This window comes from Dipodomys merriami, unplaced genomic scaffold (assembly GCF_024711535.1).
Source record: "Dipodomys merriami isolate MVZ:Mamm:240054 unplaced genomic scaffold, mDipMer1.0.p SCAF_9, whole genome shotgun sequence".
In the NCBI taxonomy this organism is placed as follows: domain Eukaryota; kingdom Metazoa; phylum Chordata; class Mammalia; order Rodentia; family Heteromyidae; genus Dipodomys; species Dipodomys merriami.
In genome coordinates, this window is record NW_027206512.1 from 58,953,177 (window position 1) to 58,976,317 (window position 23,141).

Below are 23,141 nucleotides of genomic sequence, written 5' to 3' on the forward strand. Positions count from 1 at the left end.
TATAGGTTAAAATAATAGTAATGATAACAATAATAAAAATAAGTGGTTATATGGAGATTGGCTATTTTACTTTATTTTTGTTTCTTTCTATCTTTTCTACACTGGTTTGACAAAGAAGATAATTCCATGACTGTCACAGAACTGATGGCTTTATTACAATATATGAGGAATCGATAAAGTTTATAATACTGCTTGTCAAAATCTAAAAAAATTAAAGGAGAAAGCTTATGCACATTTGAGGCCATTAAATATGCTTAAAATGATTTGTTAAATTAATTTTTTTCTTTTTATCCAATATTTGGCTTGAACACATGGCCTGGGTGCTTGCTGTCCCTTAGTGTTTTTGCTCAGATCTGACACTCTACCACTTGGGCTACAGATTTACTCCTGGCTTTTTGGTGATTAATGGGAGGTAAGAGTCTTATGGACTTTTCCTGGACTGCCTTCAAATGATGACCCTCACATCTCAACTTCTTGAGTAGCGAGGATTACAGGCATGAGCTATAGGCACCCAGAGATAAATTAACTTTTAAAGAAATATACAAACAATGTATGTGTGGTCTTAAAGGAATTACTTTCAGTTTCATCCAACAATCAAATATTGAGTGCCTAACATCACATGTGCTTACATCCAGCTAAGAATTTTTTCTCATCTTTAAATTGGTTGTATCTTCCAAGAAGTTTCCACGAACTTCTAACTTGAACTGGACAATGTTGCCTCATTACTTTTATTACAGTATAATTATAAAATGGATCAGTTTTAACCCTCATCTCCAAACCACTAATCAACATCTGCCTACATCCATCTATCTGTCTATCTGTCTATCTGTCTATCTGTCTATCTGTCTGTCTGTCTCTCTCTCTCTCTCTCTCTCTCTCTCTCTCTCTCTCTCTCTCTCTCTATCTATCTATCTATCTATCTATCTATGGGCAGTACTGGGATTTGAACTCGGGGCCTTGATAGGTAAGTGCTCTACCACTTGAATCTGCCCCCACCCATTTTTTGCTCTGGTTTGTTTTTCAGATAAAGTCATACACTTGGCCAGCCTTAGACTGAGATCTTCCAACCTCCACCTCCTTTAAAACTGGGATTACAAGGGTGATAACCATGCTAGGTGCTACAGTGATACTTATTCTCAATACTAGTTCTGATACAAATCAAGTTGCCTGATTTATAAATAAACACTCTTTCTTGTGTTTTTGGGTTTGTGTGTTTTTCTTGATGATATCCTCTAAGGCACAGAAAAATTTAACTTTGGTTTCCAATCTATTTATTCTTTCATTACTTATGTGTTTGGTGCCATATTCTTTTTTTTTTTTTTCAGTTGTAGGGCCTCAACTCTGGGCCTGGGCACTGTCCCTCAGCTCTTCAGCTCAAGGCTAGCACTATGCCACTTGACCCTTGGCTCCACTTCCGGCTTTTTCTGCTTATATGGTGCTGAGGAATCGAACCCAGGGCCTCATGCATGCAAGGCAAGCACTCTACCACTTCCCAGCCCCTGGTGCCATATTCTTAAAGAGAAAAATTGCCTAATTCAAGATACTTAAAAATTTTATTCAACCCATATCTAAGGCTGGAGTTAGGTGTTATTTGTCTGGGCTACTAAGGAGCTGAACTATTCAGTACCTCTACTGTCTGTCACCCCACAGAACAACTCCAGAAGAGCAGATTTTTCTTCACACTGCTGTGTAATCAGAGCTATGCCATCCCTGGCAGGAAAGACTTGGCTGTACATGCTGGCTTTGGGGTGGTTAGTTGGCCAGTAGGTAGGCTGTGTGAAGAGCCAGATGTTGGGTCTCATGAGAGAAAGCAGGGACTACACATAGAGAAAATGAGATCCTATTTAGTGGTGGCTATGTTGTTCGATCCGGCTTCTTTGATACTGACATTTGTTCATGTGTTACAAGGCTGCAGAGCATGAAGGGAGAGGAAATGTAAGATTGCCAACAGTGGCTGACTTGGGGGAACTTGACCTGTGGGCCAGACATTCCCAGCGTGTTCTTTTCTCTTGGACTCCAGCCTCTGACCATGGCTCATACTCGAGAGCACTTACCCTGTGCTGGGGACTCTGAAATACTGAGAACAAGGTTGCTTGTAGTCCATGAAACCACACAGAGAATTTGGTTCTGCCTCTGTCCCTTTGCACAGGACTAGAAATGGGTCCAGAGAGTAGAGAAGCCACATGTGAAAGGAAAGAGATTCCATTTCTCACCTCGGTGCCAAATTCCGTCTCCAATTCCCTGGAACTGGGGCTTCGCAGGCGCCTGGGTTTGGGGATAGGTATTTCCTGCAACAACGCACTTTCTGCCTTGGACTGCAAAGTCAAAACAGGGAAATTACTGCTAGATCACTCCAGGAATGCTACAAAGGCTCGTTTGCCGTCTCAATCGAGCATAATTGGTAAGAAATATGTGCTGTCTCTTTTTAAGAGCTGGGGAAATCATTGAGAAGAATGACATTCTCATCCATCATTTTCACCTGATCAATGCAAAGTCCGTATTCACACTCAGAATTTGACAGGGAAATTGAAGGGGGTCCACATCTGAGCTGTCTGCAGGGTAGCAAGCAAGCCAGGCTAAACCCTGCGAGACTACGGCGAGCCCGAATCATGCCATTTAATGCCGCTGCCCCTTACCCTGGCGGCCTGAAGCTTCTCCCGCATGCGTTCTCTCATGGAAAATTCTGCAAAGCCTGTTCTGGAAGCTGAAGGAATTGGAGGTAAGCCTTAAAAGAAAGAAAAGAAAATTAAATGTTTAAGAGCTAGGAATGTAGTTCAGTAGAGCTACCTACTATAAAGTCCTGACTTCAATACACACACACACACACACACACACACACACACACACACACACACACACACACACACACACACACACACACACACACACACACACACACACACACACGGAAAAGGAAAATTAGTTTAAACCTAGATTTCCCTCCCTCCTTCCCTCCTTTTCTTCCTTCTTTCCTTCCTTGCTTCCTTCTTCCTTCCTCCTTCCCTCCCTCCCTCCCTCCCTCCCTCCCTTTCTTCCTTCCTTCCTTCCTTCCTTTCCTTTTTCTTTCTTCTTTCTTTCTTTCTTTCTTTCTTTCTTTCTTTCTTTCTTTCTTTCTTTCTTTCTTTCTTTCTTTCTTTCTTTCTTTCTTTCTTTCTCTCTCTTTCTTTCTTTCTTCCTTTCTTACCAGTACTAGGGTTTGAACTCAGAGCCTGGCCACTTGTCTCTTAGCTTTTTTTTTTGTTGTTGTTCAGAGACAGGACTCAAACTCACAATCTTAACAATTTCACTCATTGGCTGACCTTCCACCACCTGAGCCATACTTCCAACCCCACCCCTTAGCTTTTTGGCCCAAAGCTGGCATTCTACCATTTTAACCACGGCTCCACTGCTGGGTTTTTGGTGGTTAATTGGAGAGAAGATGCTCATGGACTATCCTGCCTGGACTTTCTTATGTCTTTGAACTGCCATTGGTGTCCAGCTACTTTTAACCATTTATTTTTCCAAAGGGAAAATAAAACTTGCCAAAATGAGAGAATGGAATTGTGCCAATTCTGAGCCTCACATAAGTGAACATGAGTATGCTGACAGCTCTTTTTTATGTCATAAGTACCTATCTGGGCTGTTTTGGAATGGAGTGTGGAGGATAACCATCTGGCCAGGGCCTACCAATCTTGATTTAAACTGAGAATAAAATGAAGGCCACCTGTTCTCTCAAGGCAACCAAACAGCAACTCCATGGCCTTGGGAAGAGGCTCTCCCTTGTGGGTTGATCTCAGTAAGCACTTTCTCAGGTGAGTGAGTTGGGGGTCCCAGAGTTTAACTTTTACTTCAGAGAAACACTATGTACAGACCTACAAGTAGGACCTTAAACTAGAGACAACACATATTTCACAGAAAGTGTTGAGTACAGATGTCAATATCTTGGGCCATCGGGCAGCAGTTGGGTGCTGGGGATTGCAGATATATGCAATGCATTTCCCCATCAGACTTGGCGTCCTCACAAGGGAGGCTCAGGTGTTGTCACTACCAGGTAGAATGAAGATGAAGACACCGAGGCCCTGCCTCACTGAATTACAAGGGCCAGCACACATGTAGGAGGCGAAGGGCTTGGTAGGTAGTGCTAGTTCTATGCTCCCTGATGATTTTCCCCACTCCCAACGAGGTAGACATCAAGTAGCCTCGGGTGGACAGAATGTTACCTTCAATGGAGTAGTGAGTCTCTATTGGGATGGAGGAGAGAAGATTCCAGAATTGGGAGGTGCTGACAAGGAGGTGCTTATGCCCTGTAAGAAGTCCTGACCATGTTCTACAAACAGTGTGGAAGTCTTGAAGAATGCAGACGAGGAGGGAGTTGATGCCAGAAGCCTTTCAGAAGCTGCCTGGGCAGAAGGCATAGGATGGTTGGGTGGAATGGATGAAAGCTGGGAACCTCAGCGAGCGTGCTCTGCTGTTAGGTCATGAGGAAGGAGGGTTGGTAGGAGATGATGAGGAAGAATACTAAAGGCCGCTATGGAGACTGGGAGACAGAGGGCCAAGAAGACTTAGCCGCAGCAATGGCATCTAGAAACCTTCGGTACACAAATCTCAGGCTATGCTCCAGGCCTGCTGAATCAGAAGCCGGTACAGCTTAGCAGAGTGAGGCTCTAAACTCATTCAGGTGTAAAGGCTTTGGTCTGGAGAAGGAAGGTGGTGGAGGTGAATGAATTGAGGGCTGCCAGGTGTGTGGAGATGCTGAGAAACAGGTGGGGAAGGAAGCCAGGCTAAGGAGGTTTCAGAGGGGATTTGTTTACAGCCTGGAAGAATGTGTGCTTGTCTAGAATGCTGAGCTCGAGGGCCCAGGTCGGGCATAAAGGTGAAGCACTGGGACCAGGAACAGTGCTAAAGTTCTAAGAAGAGACTGCTTCCTCAGGGCGAAAACGCTGCAAGACATTGTACGTACATTGTACATCACAGCGGTTAAGACAAAAAGGCTAACAGATGGGAGAAGAGAGGACATGGAACAAGACTGGCAGAGAGAAGGAGAAGGAGAGACAAACACCACAGATTCCCAGAGCCTGCGTTCTGCAAACACGGACAATCATCCCAAGCAGCCAGTTCTTGGGGTGTGCTTCTTTCTTTCTTGTGATTGGAAGACACAAAATACTGCTTATATCATGCCTCTCACCATGTCACTGAATTCATCCACAGAAGCCTGAAATACTTATGGTAAGTATGATAGCAGCCCAAGTGTGTGTTGAGGTTCAAAATTCATCGTGAGAACATTGATCCGTTCAGTAACGTGGCCTTGGCACTCTTTTCTAACCTCACTTCACACTACATCATCATTCTCCATTTTAAGGCTCATGCAACCTTCAGACTGCATCCCTGTCTCTATGCTTAGAGTCCTGAGGCTTTTCTTAATTAATTGCATTTGTCAAATTCTGCATTCATGGGCATGTCTGTGTGGCTTTGGGATTCACACCTGCTTCCTCTTCCGCTCCTAAGGTCTCGCCACATACAGAGTGCACACTGGATCTGTGTGTGTGACAGATGCCAAGTGGCAGTGGACCTTCTAGGCTGGGTGTCAAGGTCCTTCTCAGGCTGACTGCCTATTGTGCCTCTGCCCTCTCCTTCCCCAGAAGATCCCTTTTTAAAATTAACAATGTCTTTCGGCATGTAAAATAATTTTTTCTTATTGGCTCCTATCCTTTCAAAATAACAGCCATGCTTTCCTGCTTATTCAAAATGGTTGCTGTGAGTACACGTTTATTAGAATAACCTTTTGAATTATTGTTTCAAAAAACAAGATGTGGTATTTTATTAACTACTATCTCTTCTGAGTTAAGAAACTGAAATGATTAGATTGCAGGTGGTTCAGGTCTGTAATCCTAGCTACTCAGGAGGCTGGGATTTTGGGAATCAGAATTTGAAGCCAGCCCAGCAGAATGTTTGGGAGATTCCCATGGCTCATTGTGACTTAGAGCTTCTAACGCTAGTAATCTTCTCAAAAGAAATAATGCAAATCTATACAGAGACGCGGCTGCAAGTGTTCACAGCAATGCTGTTCGTTACGCCCAGTGAATGAAATCCAAATGTCTATCAATAGGCGAATACGCAAAAGGTGGTATATGCATTGGATGGGATGTATTTCACTAATGGAAGGGAATGAAATGCGGATATATATTAAAAGCAGTGAATCTGTAAGTGAAAGAAACCAAATGAAAATCAGTGTAGATGATGTTGTTTACATGTCATGTCTTACCAAGTCTTGTTTATAGGGATAGACAGAGGTCACCGTTTGTATAGTGTTGGGATCTGGGGTGGAGATAAATGGGCACAAAGGAACGTTAGGGGTCATGGAAATGTTCCAAAGCAGATTGTGGTGATACTGCATCACGTAAAGTTACCTGAATAAGACTATTGAAACACGACTTATTAGCTATGCAAAAGTGAATTCTGTGTAGGCAGTTCTATATTTAGGGATAAAAATTTGGGACTGGTCAGTGTCTAGATAGAATTGAATGATTTTAAGGTGACAAGAAGAATGAGCAAATTTCTTTCCCTCCCCGGCAAGGCCAAGCCTGGATCCTGTGGCTCTCCAACATAGAGTTCTTGGGATGTGAGGGAGACCGGCAGAAAGCAACAGAGAAGTCACTGCGGCAGAAGGAAAATCAGGTGAGTGGATTTCTCAGAGCAAGTCAAGAAGCAGGAAGGAGTGTACAGCACATCAAACATGGTGGAAAGCCAGGGAAGGTAAGGAACAAGCTCTGACTGACTGTTCAATTTGATGACTGTGTGGTTCCTCGGTGACTTTGATAAGGCCATTTTTAAATAGATGAGTGGCATGTGTGCTAACTTATGGACTGGGCTCCAAAGAGGACTGGAGACCAATAGAAATGGAGAAAGAGGAGTCTGGAGAAATTGTACTGAAAGGTTTCTGTTTTGAATGGAAGCTGACTAGAGAAGATGTGGTTGGTCATGCCTTTCTTTGTAACTTAGGTGATCTTAATCTGGATGTTTCTTGGTACTGTATCTTAATCATCTAAGTAGCGAGAGGTGCTGAGTGATTGGTGATTCCCTTTTCCCTCGCAGTGTTTTGCTGTTGGTTGCAATGTATATCTCTTTGAGGCTCAGTGCTTGAGGCTGAGCTCACACCATATTGTACATCACGGCGTTTGTGTCTTGGATCTGCCTTTCCAGGCTTTGGTGATTTATTTTTAAAACACTATGCCTCAAATGAATGATCTCTTTCATTTATATCCAATTTCACTGGATTCTCAATTGTCTTTTCAGATAATGTTGAGAAACTGGCTCTGAAATGGTATTTTAATCAGAGAAACTAATGTGAATGAAAGGAAAGCAGATGTTAGCAGTGAAGAAATTTATGTTCAGAAGAAATGACTTAACACTTGGCAGTGATTCCCTGAAGATATGCTGTGGTACAAGATGGAATCATGAGGATGTGTATATTATGATTATGAATATGATTATGATTGTTATTAATGGAGGGCCTCATGCTTTCCAGGCCCCACCTGGCTCTACCACTTGAGCTACACCTCCAGCATTGATACTTTCCAAGTCTGGGTCTTGTTTTGACCCTGGCTGGGCTAGGCTTCCGCCCCTCTACCTGTGCTTGCCTGGTCCCTGGAGGGGTGACACACTAGGTGTGTGCCACTGTGCTTACCCGGTAGCTGGAGTGACAGGCATGTGCTACCACACCCAGCCATTGATTCAGACAGAATCTCTTAGACTTTCTGACTTGCCTGGTCTGGAACCAGATCACCCAATCTCTACTTTTCCAAGTAGCTAGGATTACAGGCTTTAGGCTAGCAGGCTGGGCAGACTTTAAAATTAGATGCTATTTAACTTGAAACGAGTGTGTATGCCATGAAATGCTTTCTCTATTTGTAATGTCGGGTTAGCAAATTAGAAGGCAAGGGATGGATCTGGGCTGCTGTTTTACGGGGAGATGGCACCCATGGGCATGATGTCTGGTACAGCCTCAGCGGCCACAGCGTCAGTATCTGAGGGCAGCCTGACCTTGAAGACACTGGGAAGCACGTAGGAGCTGCAGTGTGACAGAGTCCAAGGTCAAGACAAGGAGCTAGGCTGGTAGCAGGAAGGGGCAGCCCAGACGCATGGGGCGTTTGCCGTTCCATACTCCGTGTTGTATTCCGTGCAGCTCTCCCCCTCCCTGTGGCTTGTCTCCTGCCTCCTGCTTTTCCAGCGCGCACTGGACTCATGGAAGACAGGACTGGACAGAGTCGCTGACTCTGCTGGTTTTGACTTCTCACTTCTGACCCACTCTGGCCTCTCCGGCTGCTTACCCTTCAGGCCATCCACGTCTCTGCTAGGGATAGCTTTCTCTATATTGGAGTCTACCAGTGCTGTCAACATTAGCAACAACGTTCAGTGCTAGACTCCAGTTGCCTATAACCAAGGAGGGATGATTAACTTTGTATTAACGCTAGACCTCTCCATATTCCAAATCAGAATTTTTTTTTTCCTGGTCGGTCGTGGGTCTTGAACTCTGGGCCTGGGCGCTGTCCCTGTGCTCTTCAGCTCAAGGCAAGTGCTCTACCACTTGAGCCACAGCGCCACTTCTGGTTTTCTAGTGGTTTATTGGAGATAAGTGACTCACTGACAAATGCATATATTCAAACTCCTGTCTAAAGTTTCCTATGCCTTAGCTACTATGTATTCACCTAATATGCTATACTATTTAGTATACTTCCACATTGTTTTTAAAATTTTGATCTTCATAATCAGTCCCAAGGTCACACTGAATGGTTGTTTCCCCTTTAAGAATTTACTTTTTATAGCACGGTGCCTTTGGGACTAACAACCTACCTTCTCTGACACTTTTCCTCATGATGTAATAAAAATAACGACTTAATATCTAGTCCATGTGCTCAGGACTAAATTGTCTACCCTAAATTCATATGTTAAATCTCTAGTGCCCAATATGACTATATTTGGAGATAAATCCTACAGGAGGTCATTAAGAGCAAATGAGATCATAAGGGCGGAGGCCTTAATATATTAAGAATAGTATCCTTATTAGAACTACCAGAGTGACCCCCGTTCCTGGAGCAATTGTGAACAGGTCACATGAGCATGGAGCAAGATGGCAGTTGCCTAAAAGCCAGGAAGAAGGTCCTCATTAGAAACTGGCTGATGCTGGTACCAAGAGCTCAGACTTCCAGCCTCTGGAACTATGAGGAAGTAAATTCTGATTGTTTAAGTTGTTCAGTTTCTGATACTTAGTCATGGTAGCCTGAGCTGACCCTAATAATGAAGAATTCTGAGTATTTAGAGGAAGGAACAATTATATGGGATAAATTTTGGTTCTGTTTCTCCCAATTCCCTGTAGCTCTCATTGAATTGTGGTCTTTTGATGAGAGCCACATTTTTCTTAGGGTTGGACATCAGATCAACTTGCTTCCAAGGCCCTTAAATTTTCCACAGTTATTTTATTTCCCAGCTCTGCCACAGTGAAATAGTGTAACAATTACCTAACAACCGAAAAATCTAAGATGTTTCTCGACTTATATTTATCTCTCTTCTCATGAGAAGCCCTAATGTGGGCAGTGGTTTTCCCTATAATGAGCAAATAATAATGGTTCATGTGCTGGGGAAACACAAATGCTATAAAGTATAGGCGAAGTCTCTTGGAAGGTGGCCTAAGAGACACAGTCACAGAGAATCTCAGAAACTGCACCCATTCTCCCAACATCCAGTTCAAGTCCCGCTCCATTTCCCCTAATGATATTGTCTTCCTTGTAATTTCTACATACTGGATTATCAACACCACTATTGTTATTGTTTATTATTATTATAGTGATCATTATTTTGTGTCAGTAATGGGGCTTGAACTCAGGGCCTCACAGTCTCCCTTAGCTTTTTCATTCAAGGCTCGTGCTCTACCATTTGAGCCACCCTTTTGCCAATGGATTTTTGCTGGTTAATTGGAGTCTGTCTGATTTGTCTGCTGGGGCTGGCTTCAAATCAGGATCCTCCGATCTCAGCCTCCTGCATAGCTAGGATAACAGGTGTGAGCCACTGGCACCAGGCTTTATCAGCACCATTTCTAGTTCAATTCATTCTGCCTCACTGCCCTGGTTATAGAAAGTATCTCGAAGCTGTGCCACACAATTGCTACCCTAGCAATGAGGATTGTAACAAAGTGGGGTTCAGCAGCCAGAACTATGCATGAAACGTAATACCCCTAAGAGATCGCTCATAATTCCCTTGCTGAGCCAAGTATCAATTTGAAGTCTGATCTGATCAGAACCAAAGAGATACTTACTTCGAGGGCCCCGCTTGGCTGTCATGCCCAGAAGATGCGTCTCGGGCTCTTCCTGTGCAGGCTCCTGCTGGGAGCCGTTGTGAGCTTTTTCGGACACCATTTCCTCAGGGTCGGTGGTTGGAGGCTATGGACAGGAAGAGCAGAGGGTTCAGAGACACCCTGAGTTTTAGCTCACCTTAGATCTTCAGTCAGGATGAGCCAGGTCACCCGTGAAGGGATGGAGCTTAGACCTGGGGCCGCGACATTCCTGTGGCATGAGTCATAATGGGCCTGCGCTAGGGAAGGACTGCGCACCTTGGCTTGTTCTAGTAAAATTTCAAACATTATTGACATCCCGAATAAGATCATTATCTTCACTTTTCCTTGGTAACATGTATTGCATTGATCTCTACAGAACACCGTAAGGCCGTACTTTATTATGCACTCCCAGACATATTGGAAGCATCTTTTAGAAACTTGCTGTCTAATCAGGGACAAACATTATTTTCACAACTTTGGTGTCTCTAGGAAGAGCTTCTGGAACCTTCCCCCCAAGTCTCAGGGGGGAGGAAGCCAAGGAGGCAAAGTTGGCAAGGATGCCTTTGCGAACCAGACAGCTGAAAGCTTGTCATCAGCTCAGACTGACTGTGGACTTAGGGTGAGAATTTCACTTCTTCATGAATTACCTTCTCCTCTATAAAAGAATCTAGGAGATACCCAGAGATTTTGACTAGAATTCACACATAGCCATGGGTGGGGATCAGGGATCAGTGAAAGGGAGGATGTCTATAAAAGTGGAAAGCAGACTTATGAAACAGCAGTGTCAACCCCCCCTCCCCCCATCCTCCTATTCCATCCAGGATTTACAGCAGCTTGAGCTCTGGTCACCTGCGGCTCGCTGTGCCATGTATCTGGACCTGAAGTCTTGCATGCTTTTCCTTAGCCACCTAACTCTTCTCTGCCCAGGGCTCTAGAGTAGGAGGTGACCAGCGGGGAAGAGGTTAAAGCTCCAGCAGTCAGGCATGGCTGTGAGTCTCTCAGATTCCCGGGAGTGGCCAGACACTGGCTCACGTGGCCTGGCTAGCAGGCCCTGCCCCACCCCAGCCCGCGTGGGTCTGCAGGGCAGTCAGCTTCTCTGTCCGGCTTGCGGGAGGATGCACTGCTCCAGGAGCAGCCCCGTCATGTGACTGCTGCCTCAAAATGGCGCTCCCTTTCCCTCCCTGGCTGGCATCTCAGTCATGCCTGCCTAGCCCCTCGTTCTGCACACCCCCCATCCTCTGCTCCCCTTCTCCGAGGGCAGCAGCTGCTACTAAGAGAATTGATTTGCTTGGAAAGGGTTTACCTTGCGAGAGATGCTCTAGCCTGGGAAGGGAACTTCTGCGGAGAGGTGTGGGGGAGGAGCAGGCACTGTTGGTTTCTGGCTCAGTCTAACAAGGAATTAGGCTTTGGAGCAAGAGAGGGAGTTCTCTAACATTTGCAATCCTGCACTGCCATCTACTGCCTGCCCTCGTTTATAGCTGTCAGTGACAGCAACTAGCCCTCTTCTCCAGACTTGGCTCAGGAGATAAGAAAACTTGAGGAAAAAGAAGCATGGGTTTGAGCCTTAGTATGAGTACCATCTGGACATGCTCACAGGGACAGCCAGGCAGCAGGTCTGCCTCCTAGTTCTCCAAAGCAGACTAAAAATTGGTATCCAAAGGAAGATGCTTTTTTTTTTTTTCTGTGTCAGATTCCGTGTGGTCACTGGCAGTGCTGGCAGGTCATTAAGCAAAGACACACAATGCAGACAGACACAGTTTCTCTTCCCTTCCTACCTGTTTCTTTCTTTGTCGTCTTTGGGCCTTTGAATTCTTCTTCCACCTTCCCACGTCTGCGTCCTCCTCATTTTCAGTGAACTCCTGAAAAGGGAAGAGGTGACTTTCAGGCATTAACATTGAAAGCATTGACCTGGATCTTGAGGCAAGACACACGTGAGTGGCTCTCACTGACACTCCTCTTAAAACAGACACGGTGTGGATCGTGTCTTTACAGTGTAGCATCCCATATGAAATGATATTGGAGCTGCTGTTGTTGCCAGTCCTTGTTCATGGTTACTACGTTTATGGAGCACATATTGAGTTCTAGGTCCAAGAGGCACAGGGAAAAATACAATATACTTCCCCCTCTCAAAAGTCACATTCTGAGGAAGATCATCAAGGATCTGCCAGGCAGGTCAGATGATGAACCAGAACAAAGGGCAGACTTTGGAGGCAATCTAACCAGCTGGGAGGGAAAAATATACTACATTGGAAAATAAGCTACATTAAATCACCAAAAGAATTTAAATTTAGTATGAATTTTGGTAGATGTGTGTATGTGCGCATGTGTGTGTGTGCACGCGCACACCCCTGTCCTGGGCTTGAACTTAGGGCCCGGGCAGCACTGTCTCTGAGCCTTTTTGCTCAAGGCTAGCACTCTACTATTTGAGCCACACCTCTACTTGTGGCTTTTCTGGTAGTTAATTGGAGATGAGAGTCTCATGGACTTTTTTGCTAGGGCTAGCTCTGAACCATGATCCTCAGATCTCAGCCTTTTGAGTAACTAGGTTTACAGGTCTCATTCTCTGTCCAGGTGTCCAGCTAAATTTCGGAAGATCTTTTTGAGAAGGGAAAACTACAAACATCTTTTCCTTGTTGTACATTATTCATTCAAATGTTTTAGAATCAAATCTCAAGAGTTCAAAAGTCTAAAAGTATTTCAGCTTTCAAGTTTTCTAACCTCAGACTTTTATAAACTGGGGTATCAGCATTTTTGGATGAACAGAAACTGTAAAGTAGCTGGGTGTGATGGTACACAGCTATAGTCCCTGCACTCGGGATGCTGAGGTAGGAGGATTGAGTTCCTGGTTGACCTGGACTATATAATAAGATTGTTTCAAGCGAGTGAGAGGAAGAGGATAGGGAAAGGAGGGAGAGAGACTTCTGGTCTGTGGCAATGCGCCTCTGGTTCATGCTCTGAGTCCAGGCCTCTGCTCACTCAGGCCTCCTTTACTTGAATCTGCTACATAATTGAATTTCATTATAAATGGTTCTAATGATAAGTATGATTCCTAAATTCTACTGACATAGAATGGACTAGAGTCAACATGCCATCTTTTGTTTTTTAATGTTCTAATCTTGAATCAATAGAAAGCTGCCAAGTAGGACTTCCAGTCAGATGGAATGTAGACTCCATGAAGACACGGGCTTTTCTTTATTGCTAGATTCCCAGAGGCTACAGAACATCTGTCCCATGGATAAAGAGATTGTGTGGTTTTGTTCTTGAGATCTTGCTTAAGCTGATGGTTTTCTGAGGCATTCTCTGGGGCTCTCTAAAGCACTACATCGGAAACTGGACAATGTCTGCCTTTGTGTCCCAGTGGACTTGTAAGGATCCCCAGAAAAACTCTTGCTGCTTAGTGATTGCATTCTCCAGGAGGTAGACGCATAACTTCCATTAACTTCCCCTGCTCTGGGAAGTGATTTAAGGCGGTTATATATAACATGAATCAGAAATTGCAAGACTCCAGGGACAGATTTCATTAGCATTATAATCCACAATTGTTACTTTAAAAAAATGAAATCAAGATGCTTCAGGCAGAGTTAGGCCCAGCAGCGGATTATGAGAGCTGCTGGGTGTTGCAATTCATGACATGGTGACAGTTCAGGGAAATCAGTAGAGGTAAGACCTCTGGGGTTCCTACAAGCCCTTCATTATCTATCTCCTCTGTCTATCTGAAAGATTACCCTGACCACACATGCAGTTTCTGTGTGCTACATTAATCTAAATTTTGGCCTGCGGTAAGTGCTTCAAGTATTTACTTAACAATCTGTACCCTAACTTGGTATGAAAACTAACTGGATGTTTATGTTGAAAGTAACTTTTGTGACAAAGAGCTGAGCCTCAACAATCAAAGCAACCAAGCTTAGCCAATCACAGGCCACAGGCTGATGAAGCAACATTTGAATATAACACCCCTGGGCAACAGCCAATCAAGTTGTTCCTATACGTCACTTCTGTTTTCCACCCTTAAATACTGCCTGAGAGTGAAGCCCTGTAAACCTCTTCTAGTCCAAAGGCTACTGGATTCATGAATTGCCTTTTGATCCACCAACGCCTGTCAAATTTTAATTTGTTACAAGTTTTCATTTCAATACACATTTTCCTTTCGTTTCAATATGGGGTAAATGCTTGTTGGTAGCCCTTACTTCTTCATCCACAAATATACTCCATAGAGTGTCTCAAGCAAACACTTACCTCTGTAATTATCTTTACTTTTTCTTCTCTGGGATTCATTTTGGCTAGGATGGGTCCTTGACAAAGAAAGAACAAAGATGTCATGCATTTTGAAACCACGGAAATATTGTTCTTCTTACCATTGGTGACTGATGGTTATGCAAGCATTTAAGCTGAGAAGACTTTCTCCAGTTCACCAGGAATCCTCAGACCCCAGAATTGGCAGGAAGAAAGAAGGCTGTAAGATGCCTCAATCCCCAGCAACCTGGCTTTACTGTTCACATTCTTAGTTGGAATCCAGCTCCAGTGGAGAATTTCATAGCTTCTATGCTTCCACCATCTTCCACCTTTCTGCCCTTTCTCAGTCTGCTCTTGACCTTAATTCTCACTTTACTGAACAAACAGACGAAGCCAGGGAGATGCCCAAATCCTCCTCACCTCACCCACCTCGTGGCATCTCCCAGGAGTTGTCTCTGCTTTGCTGCAGCCAGTTCCTCTGCAGGTCAGCAGGCCCCAACATTTCCCTCCTTTGGGAAGTTGGCTTCACACTTTCTCTCTTTCACCTGTGCAATCATTTCTCCCTGTTCTATTGGCTCATTTCCACTAGTATTTAGAAATGCTAGAATTAGTCCTTAGATACTTCACTTCTTTTTTAGCTGTTGCTCAATTTTTCAACCTTTGTAGGAAAATCTCTGAGTATATACCCTCTCTTTCTAGCACTGTCTGCAATTGCTCTTGCCAGCATCTCTCAATGACCATGACCTTTGCATTGATGCATCTTAGGCTCAATTCTCAGTCCTCACCTGCTGGATCTCATACAAAGTATTTAGCAATGAGGGAAATCTATCATTTCCTTTAGAAATACTTCAATTGAAGCTGGGTGCCAGTGGCTCACACTGGTAATGTTAGATATTAAGGAAGCTGAGAAATGAAGGTTTGGGTTTGAAGTCAGCCCAGGCAGCAAAGTCTGTAAGACATGTATCTTCAGTTGACCACCAAAAATCCAGAAGTGGAGCTGTGGCTCAAGTGGTAGAACACTAGCCTTGAGCAAAATAGTTCAAGGACAGTATCCAAGTCCTGAGTTCAAGACCCAGGATGGAAACAAACAAACACACACACACACACACACACACACACACACACACACACACACATTCTCTCTCTCTCTCTCTCTCTCCCCCTCTCTCCCTCTCCCTCTCCCTCTCCCTCTCCCTCTCCTTCACTTGACTTCTGGGTCCAGTTCATTCCTAATTTCCTTCAACCACTGGCTGCTGCTTCTTTTGAATGCCTTTGCTGCTGTTTTCTTTCATCTCTAACTCCATACTGAAGGGCAGTTCTCAATCCTCTCTCTCCATATATCTATATCTATATAGATACAGATATAGGTAGATAGATATGTGTATTCCTCAAAGGATAGCCTGAGTCCAAGCATCTCCCTAGAATGGCAGACCTCAGTGTGGGCTGTGTGAGGGACACCTTCGTTTGGCTTAATGAGCCTGAAATGGAAGTTCTACTTCTATCCTCAAGTCTGCTTGTGTTACAATTTTCCTATCAACAAACAGAAATCTGTTCTGCCCAGGCCAGAAACCTAAGGTCTCCTCATCTATTCTCCCACTCTTTCTAGACACACCGTGTCTGCCTGACATGGTTAATTTTAGGTGTCACTTGACTGGATTAAGGAATACCTAGGGATTTGGGACAGCAATACTTTGGTTAGTGTGTGAGTCTGAGTGGGGTGGGTGGGAGAAGACCCTTTCTCATGGTGGGAAAACCATCTACACAGCCAGCCACCAGAGAAAACAATATGGAAGGTGAGTCGGTCTCTTCTTCCAACCTCTAAGAGCTCGGATACAATCCTGTCCTCAAGTCCAGGCTCTCTGGCCTTTGGACTCTAGGACTTAGTCCAGCAGCCTCTAGGGTTACACCATGAACTCCCCTGGGCCTGAGACCTTGTGAGTTGGACCAGCTTTCCAAAGTCTCCAGCCTATAGACAGTCTGTTGTGGGGCACCAAAGAAACCATCATTCCATGAGCTAGCTCCCTAATAAATCTCTCATATATTTACATATGTATCCTATTGGTTCTGTCTCTCTGGAGACTGTTGGCCCCAACCAATCAGAACACTGCCAGCTTTGACTACAAATTATATTCAGATCCAGCCACTTCTAACACCCCCAATTAATTAATTAGGTTTTTTTTGTACTGGTAACAGAGTTTGAATTCAGGACCTTGAGCTCACGTTCAGTTTTCTTGGTCACAACTGGTGCTCTATCACTTGAGCCATGCCTCCCATTCACACGTCTTCTTTCAGACCACACAGATAGCTACAGCTTCCTCTTCATTTTTTTTTCTGTTTCCCACACTGCCTTGCTACAACATTGTGTATGTTGAAGCCAGAGTGAGTGGTTGGAAAACAATTTCAATATGATCATGTCTTTCAATGACTGAAAATCCATCAGTGATTTCAGGATTTTCCAAGTCCCTCCATGATTGTACATTTGCACGCGCTTGCTCCAGGGCCTTGGACTCTCTGTCCCTTTGGCCTAGAATCTGTGTTCCATAACTTGCACAGCGATTCCTCCCTACCCCACTCTCCCTCTCGCTCTCATTTCCTTAAGGTCTCTGCTGGAATTTCCTTTTCTCAGAGAAGTCTTCCACAAGGGCTCTCAATACAATGATAACTTCTCGCCTCTGTTCTCTGAGAGTTCTCTAACAACTCCCAGAGTGCCTTAAGATCTTTCTGCAGTACTTAACACAGATCAATGTATGTGCTTGCCTCTCTACCATTAGAAAAAGTCCCACTGTAAGGGGGCAGGGACAGTATTTTATCCACGTTTTCTTCCCAGAGTCTTGGGTCATGGGGTACTGGAACACAGTAGATATTCTCACTGCTTACTGCTTCTGCCCTTTTTCTTTCTTTTTTTTTTTTTGTCTGTCATGGGTCTTGAACTCTGGGTCTGGGCACTGTCCCTGAGCTCTTCAGCTCAAGGCTAGCACTCTACCACGTGAGCCATAGCACCACTTCCAGTTCTCTGGTGGTTTATTGGAGCATCTCATAGACTTTCCTGCCCAGGCTGGCTTTGAACAGTGACCCTTAGATCTCAGCCTCCTGAATAGCTAGGATTACAGGCATGAGCTACTGGCACTCAGCTACTGCTTCTGTCTTTTTATTGGGGAGGGGGGCAGGGTATCTGTCTTGGGCTTGATCTCAGGGCCTGGTCATTCATTGTCCCTGAACTCTTTTGCTGAACACAACTTTTGCTAGCACTCTATCACTTGAGCCACTTCTGGATTTTTTTGTGTGTGTAAATAAGAGATCAGAGTCTCACAAACTTTCCTGCCCTAGGCTGGCTTCAAACTGTGATCCTCAGATCTCCGCCTTCCTGATAGCTAGAACTATAGGCATATGCCATTGGTACCTGGCTTGTTTCTGTCTTGATGGCCACATTTGGACCCTTTCCTTTAAAGCTCTGTTGTCCTCTGAGGTCTGAGGTTAAGATTGAGAGACCAAGTAGAGAAGTACTACACACAAGTTGCAAATCATAAAGTGTCCTTAATGCCATGGGTTTCAAATGTTAGCTCTGCCTTGGTCATGGGGCAGCTCATTCAGGGTCTTCCTGCCCTTCAGGGGGAGCTAGCAGCTACACAGAAATAAAGGATCTTCTGCATCAACCCCTCACCAGCTACAAAAATATAGAGAGGAAATGAGGAAAGCATATCAGAAGATAAAGAACTGAAAAGATAATCTAGAGACAGCCAGGAGTGAAAGAACACAATGCTGTCTAATAAAGAACTCTGGTAGTGATGACCTGGAAAAAGAAAAGATGTGATATATATATATATATATATATATATATATATATATATATATATATAGTCGGTTGTGGGGCTTGAACTCTGGGCTTCGGTGCTATCCCTCAGCTCTTCAGCTCAAGGTGAACGCTCTACCACTTGAGCTATAATGCTACTTCTGGTTTTCTAGTGGTTTATTGGAAATAAAAGTCTCACAGACTTTCCTGCCCAGGCTGGCTTTGAACCGTGATCCTCAGATCTCAGCCTCCCGAATAGCTAGGATTACAGGCATGAACCACCGGTGCCCGGCTAGGATGTGAAATATTTTATTAAGTAAAAAGAAAGATTCTCCATAAAAAATCAACCATGGAAGAAAAAAATAGAAGTAGAACATGAAAAATAGAAAGGGGTTGACTTCCTCTCCTCATCCTTTACTGACCGTCATCTTTGAATACATTTCTAAGGAAATCCAATGACACCCAAATCCTTTTTTCTTATGAATGCTGTTGCTTAGAAAAGATAAATCAACATCACCCCCACTTTAATATGCTGCTTGTAGCATCACTTGTACTGGGTACGTGCTAATGCGTTCCTAGCGACTGCTAGGAAAGTAGGGGCCATGGATTTACTGCATACTTATTTTGTGCTATCTTGAGGTAGATGTCCTCCTTCGCCCCCTACAATGACTCCATATTTTAGTTTATACAGGAAGAAATCGAGACTCCCACTTATGTGGTTTGCCTCAGGTTGTACAAGGTATAAGTCATATTCAGAATTTGACTCAAGGTTCTATGATTCTAAAGGCTTCCTCCATTCCCTGCTGTCTGTCAGTCTCACTCTTTAGTCTTGCCTTTGCACAATTATCAGAAATTACCCTATTCTAGTCTAATATTCTGGAAATACCTCTAATGGAGTATTGTGAAGCATTGTACCAGTGACACACACTTAGACTATATTAGGTTATTCAAGGAATGTATGGAAACTTTTGACCAAATGGACTATTCCTAAGGTTCAGCAGCTGATGAGAACTATATCTAGGGATCTATGATGCAGGATGCAGAGAAAGAAGAATGAAGATGTGGGAAAGAGGCAATCTTATAAGGCAATGCATCTTGCCCACGGCTACCTAAAATGAATAGAATCGTTACAATGAAATCATGGGTTTATAGCAAGAGTGAGGACTTTGTAAAAGCTATTACATAGACCTTGGTTCAAATTCCAGCTCCACTCACTCATCTGCCAGAGATCGTGGAACAATGCTGCCACTTCTCTGTAAAATTATGATTAGATAGATCATATAAAAGAAATTGTGTAGTAGAGTGCCTCTTGTGGTAGTAGATTGTATTACCGGTTTATAGTACTTAGAATTGGCAAGGGCGGGAAGCATCTGGAGAAAGATGTAAAGAAGAGAAAAGAGCTTGTTAGGGTGCAGAGAAGAGCTATCAGCCATATGAGCTATATGGATTTTAAACTACAGCCAGTAGATTTTCCTTAGGGATCGCCAGGCCTACATTTCCCACTTCAGCTTCACATACAATCCCTGGCCACTTCAACCATATACCCTCCCCCCTTCTCCAGCCATATACCCTCCCCCCTTCTCCAGCCATCTACCCTCCCCCTTCTCCAGCCATGCTCAGCTCACTTGTAGGTCTTTGTCCATCTATAGTGCTGTGAAACATCCTGTCCTACAGTCCTTGGGTATTTTCTCCTGCAACCCTGAAAGAAATTTTCTACCCATCTTTCTGGAAGCTCAGAAATATCAGGAGGGCCACATCCCTTCTGGGATTTGTTATCCAAATCTGTATGTCATTCTAGCCATAGTGTAAAGTAGAAAGTTTAAAGGTCAGTGCCAATTAGCCCTGTAGATACAATGTATATTTCCCTTGAAGAGTGAAGTAGGTACCCTGCCAGCACTCTGTGTGCCCTGTCAAATGAGCACATTTACAGAATAGAGGAGGTACAGAAGCCCCTCCCAGGAAAGAATCCTGCCCCTCCAAGCTCTTTAGACCTTTTCCTAAATCTCTTCTGGCACTTAGCTCATTGTGCTATTACTGTCTGCTTATAGATCTGTCTTCTCAGCACACATCCAGCATCTTCCCAGGTTTAATTCCTTTTCTACCCTCTTCAGCATGTCTGGTGTTAGAATGAATGACTTACAAATGAGCTCTAGGTTGTGTGTGTGTGTGTGTGTGTGTGTGTGTGTGTGTGTGTGTGTGTGTAGAGAGAGAGAGAGAGAGAGAGAGGAGGTTATTTCCAAATGAGCTCTAGGGTGTGTGTGCTAGGGTGTGTGTGTGTGTGTGTGTGTGTGTGTGTGTGTGTGCGCTAGGGTGTGTGTGTGTGTGTGTGTGTGTGTGTGTGTGTGTAGAGAGAGAGAGAGAGAGGAGGTTATTTCCTACTGGCCCTGAATTTGTCTGCAAAAAAGTGCATATAAAAATGCAGACTTACATTTCCCATTAGACTTTATTAGCTTTCCGTAGCACCTCTTTGCAAAGAAGGCAAATGGGTTTTAAACCACAGCCAGTAGATTTTCCTGAATTCTTGGACCTCAGCCTTTGGTTAAGAGCCCTTTGTCCATCCAATACCAAAAAAAAAAAGAAAAAAGAAAAGGAAAGTTCCGCTGGAACCAGCACTTCTCACCCTTGCACCAACTGGAAACTAAAAGGACCGGAAATGCACCGCGAAGAGGATTTCCACCCAGGGATCCTCATGAACCGGATTTACTTCTCCTGCCAACCAGACAAGTAGCTCAAATCAAAGCCGCCCGAGTAACGCTCGCTCCACATCCCCAGGGCGCAAACTCAAAATGCAGATAACGGAGCTCCTAAGTGTGTAACGCACTGAGCCCGCTCCCAGGCACCCCGGCGAGAGGCGGAACTCTAGGCGCTAGCTGAAAATGGGAAACCATGACTGCAGCCGGGGTTTTGTTAAGAGCTGATTTACCTTAAAGAACTTTACAAAAAGCACCGTGCAGATTCTGTTCTCCAGGATGGAGGGAAGAGAGAGGAGGAGGAGAGGCGAGGCTTGCGGACAAAGCTCCTGAAATAGTCGGAAGGGCAGAGCTGAGTGGAGGAGAATCTCAGGCTGCTTCTGGAGCCGCAGCCACGTCTCTGGGCAAATTGAGCAGCTTAGCAACCAGCTCGCAGGGAAGGTCACCAGGCAGCGCCTTTTTTTTTTTTCCTTTTAAAGTGACCGTTTACTGCTAGTCTCAGAACAGGAGCAGACTAGTCAGCAGAGGAACTCAAGCTACGGAAAAAGAGAAAGGCACTTAAGTGGGGAAAATGGGCAGACCTGCCCCCCGGTTGTAGAGTCGTTTCTGGTAATGCACAAGACATGCTCAGAGGTGGGAGGATTTAAAATCCTAAAAAGCCATTAATATGAGGGGCAGGTGGCTGATTAACTGGGGCAGATCTTTGTGGAGGGCACACTGGGGTGTTTTTGGGCTAACCCTGAAAGGTTGAATGCAGGAGTTAGAGCTCTGCTTATTTTTGGAATGCCACTACAGTCACTGAAGTGGAATATAAATGTTGTGGCTTAAAAATGCTAATGGAGACAGGAGAAAGGCGAGCAGACTGACGAGTGATGGAATGGGTAGATCAAGGGACAACACCTGTGTGTGTGTGTGTGTGTGTGTGTGTGTGTGTGTGTGTGTGTGTGTGTGTGCATGCATGTGCACAGCATACATGCATATGTACATTCACTATGTTATTTTCTGTATCCTTGATGCTCTGGCATTTGGGGTCTATATCTTGGAGACACTCATGCTCCTAGACATAACTAATTCTTAGAGATAGCTAATGAAATAGGGAGTTTGGGTCTGGCCCACGCCATCTTGGCCATATGGTGGATGGTAGAAGTCTTGTCTTCATGGTAGAGGAAGGTGAAGCCTGACCCCACTCCCCTCCCCATGATGGGCATGCCTGAATTCCTGGAGGCAGGGGCAGGCACTTCATGTCCAGTTTCCTGGCTCTTTTTCTGGTCACCATGATTGGAGCAGAACTGGTTTGTTGGTATTGTTTTTGTTCTTTTTTTCTTCTCTGGCCTTCGTGGCTCAGTTTTCTAACAGTGTTGAGTGTATTTGCTGACTGCTGGTCTTTGAGACAGGAGTCCACCATGCAGTCACTGGCCTTTTAATAAAGACTGCACAATTCGACCTCTCAAAATGTGGCTTCTCTGTTTTCCCACCTTACAACACAAATGAATGACTCTTCTTTTGTACCGTTCAATGAGGCCCAGTCAGAAGAAGACATACTTAACCCCTAACTTCCTGGCCAACATACCAAATAGAATACCAGAAAGTTTAGGGTAGCTAAACCACCTTGGTCTTCGCAAGAGAAGAATTCAGGTAAGATGTGATTCTAGGTAACAGTGATAGGAGAGCTTAAAGGAGATAGAGAAGGAGCCTGGGAGGGATGAGCCCCAGGGAAGATGGCTGTTTAGCCCATGTCAGCCATCTTTCAGTGTCCTTCTTTATTACAGGCCTTGGCCTTGGGTTAAATACTGAGGACTGGAATCCTTGAAGATGGCTTTCTGACTCTCCTTTCTGTTTCCTGGAGGGTGGAGACACCAAAGATGTACTATTCCTTCCTTATCTCCTCATTCTTTTGTAGCTAGCCGCCTCCATTTCCTTGTCAGGTAGGGTTGGGTTTGCAGTATGGTTACCCAGCCACCTGCAAGTTCTGTAGTCTGCAATTCCCCGTCTGCTTCATTTTCTCCTAACTCATTCCATTTTTGATTGACAAACTAGCGAATGTAAACTCATTCTTCCAGCCATCAGCTTTGTCAAACACACAGTGTACCATTATTCCCCCATCCAAAGCTACAGCCAGATC

At 44.4% G+C, this 23,141-nt stretch overlaps 1 protein-coding gene across 3 annotated transcripts in view; it reads right to left on the reverse strand.

Moving 5' to 3' along the window:
* Cc2d2a (coiled-coil and C2 domain containing 2A) overlaps positions 1–21,358 on the reverse strand; it is a 77,850-nt gene extending 56,492 nt beyond the window's left edge. The window contains exons 1-6 of one of the 3 annotated variants that reach the window (XM_070012292.1): positions 21,253–21,358; positions 14,543–14,598; positions 12,082–12,165; positions 10,289–10,412; positions 2,637–2,725; positions 2,214–2,315 (exon numbers count right to left, since the gene is read on the reverse strand). In XM_070012292.1, the coding sequence (XP_069868393.1) occupies positions 2,214–2,315; positions 2,637–2,725; positions 10,289–10,412; positions 12,082–12,165; positions 14,543–14,581 (438 nt within the window). In that variant the 5' untranslated portion in view covers positions 14,582–14,598; positions 21,253–21,358. Of the gene's footprint in view, positions 1–2,213; positions 2,316–2,636; positions 2,726–10,288; positions 10,413–11,609; positions 11,685–12,081; positions 12,166–14,542; positions 14,599–20,757; positions 20,963–21,252 lie in introns of those variants that run through there. The other 2 variants (XM_070012293.1, XM_070012294.1) reach the window with 2 other exon arrangements.
* Positions 21,359–23,141: the final 1,783 nt, after the last annotated feature.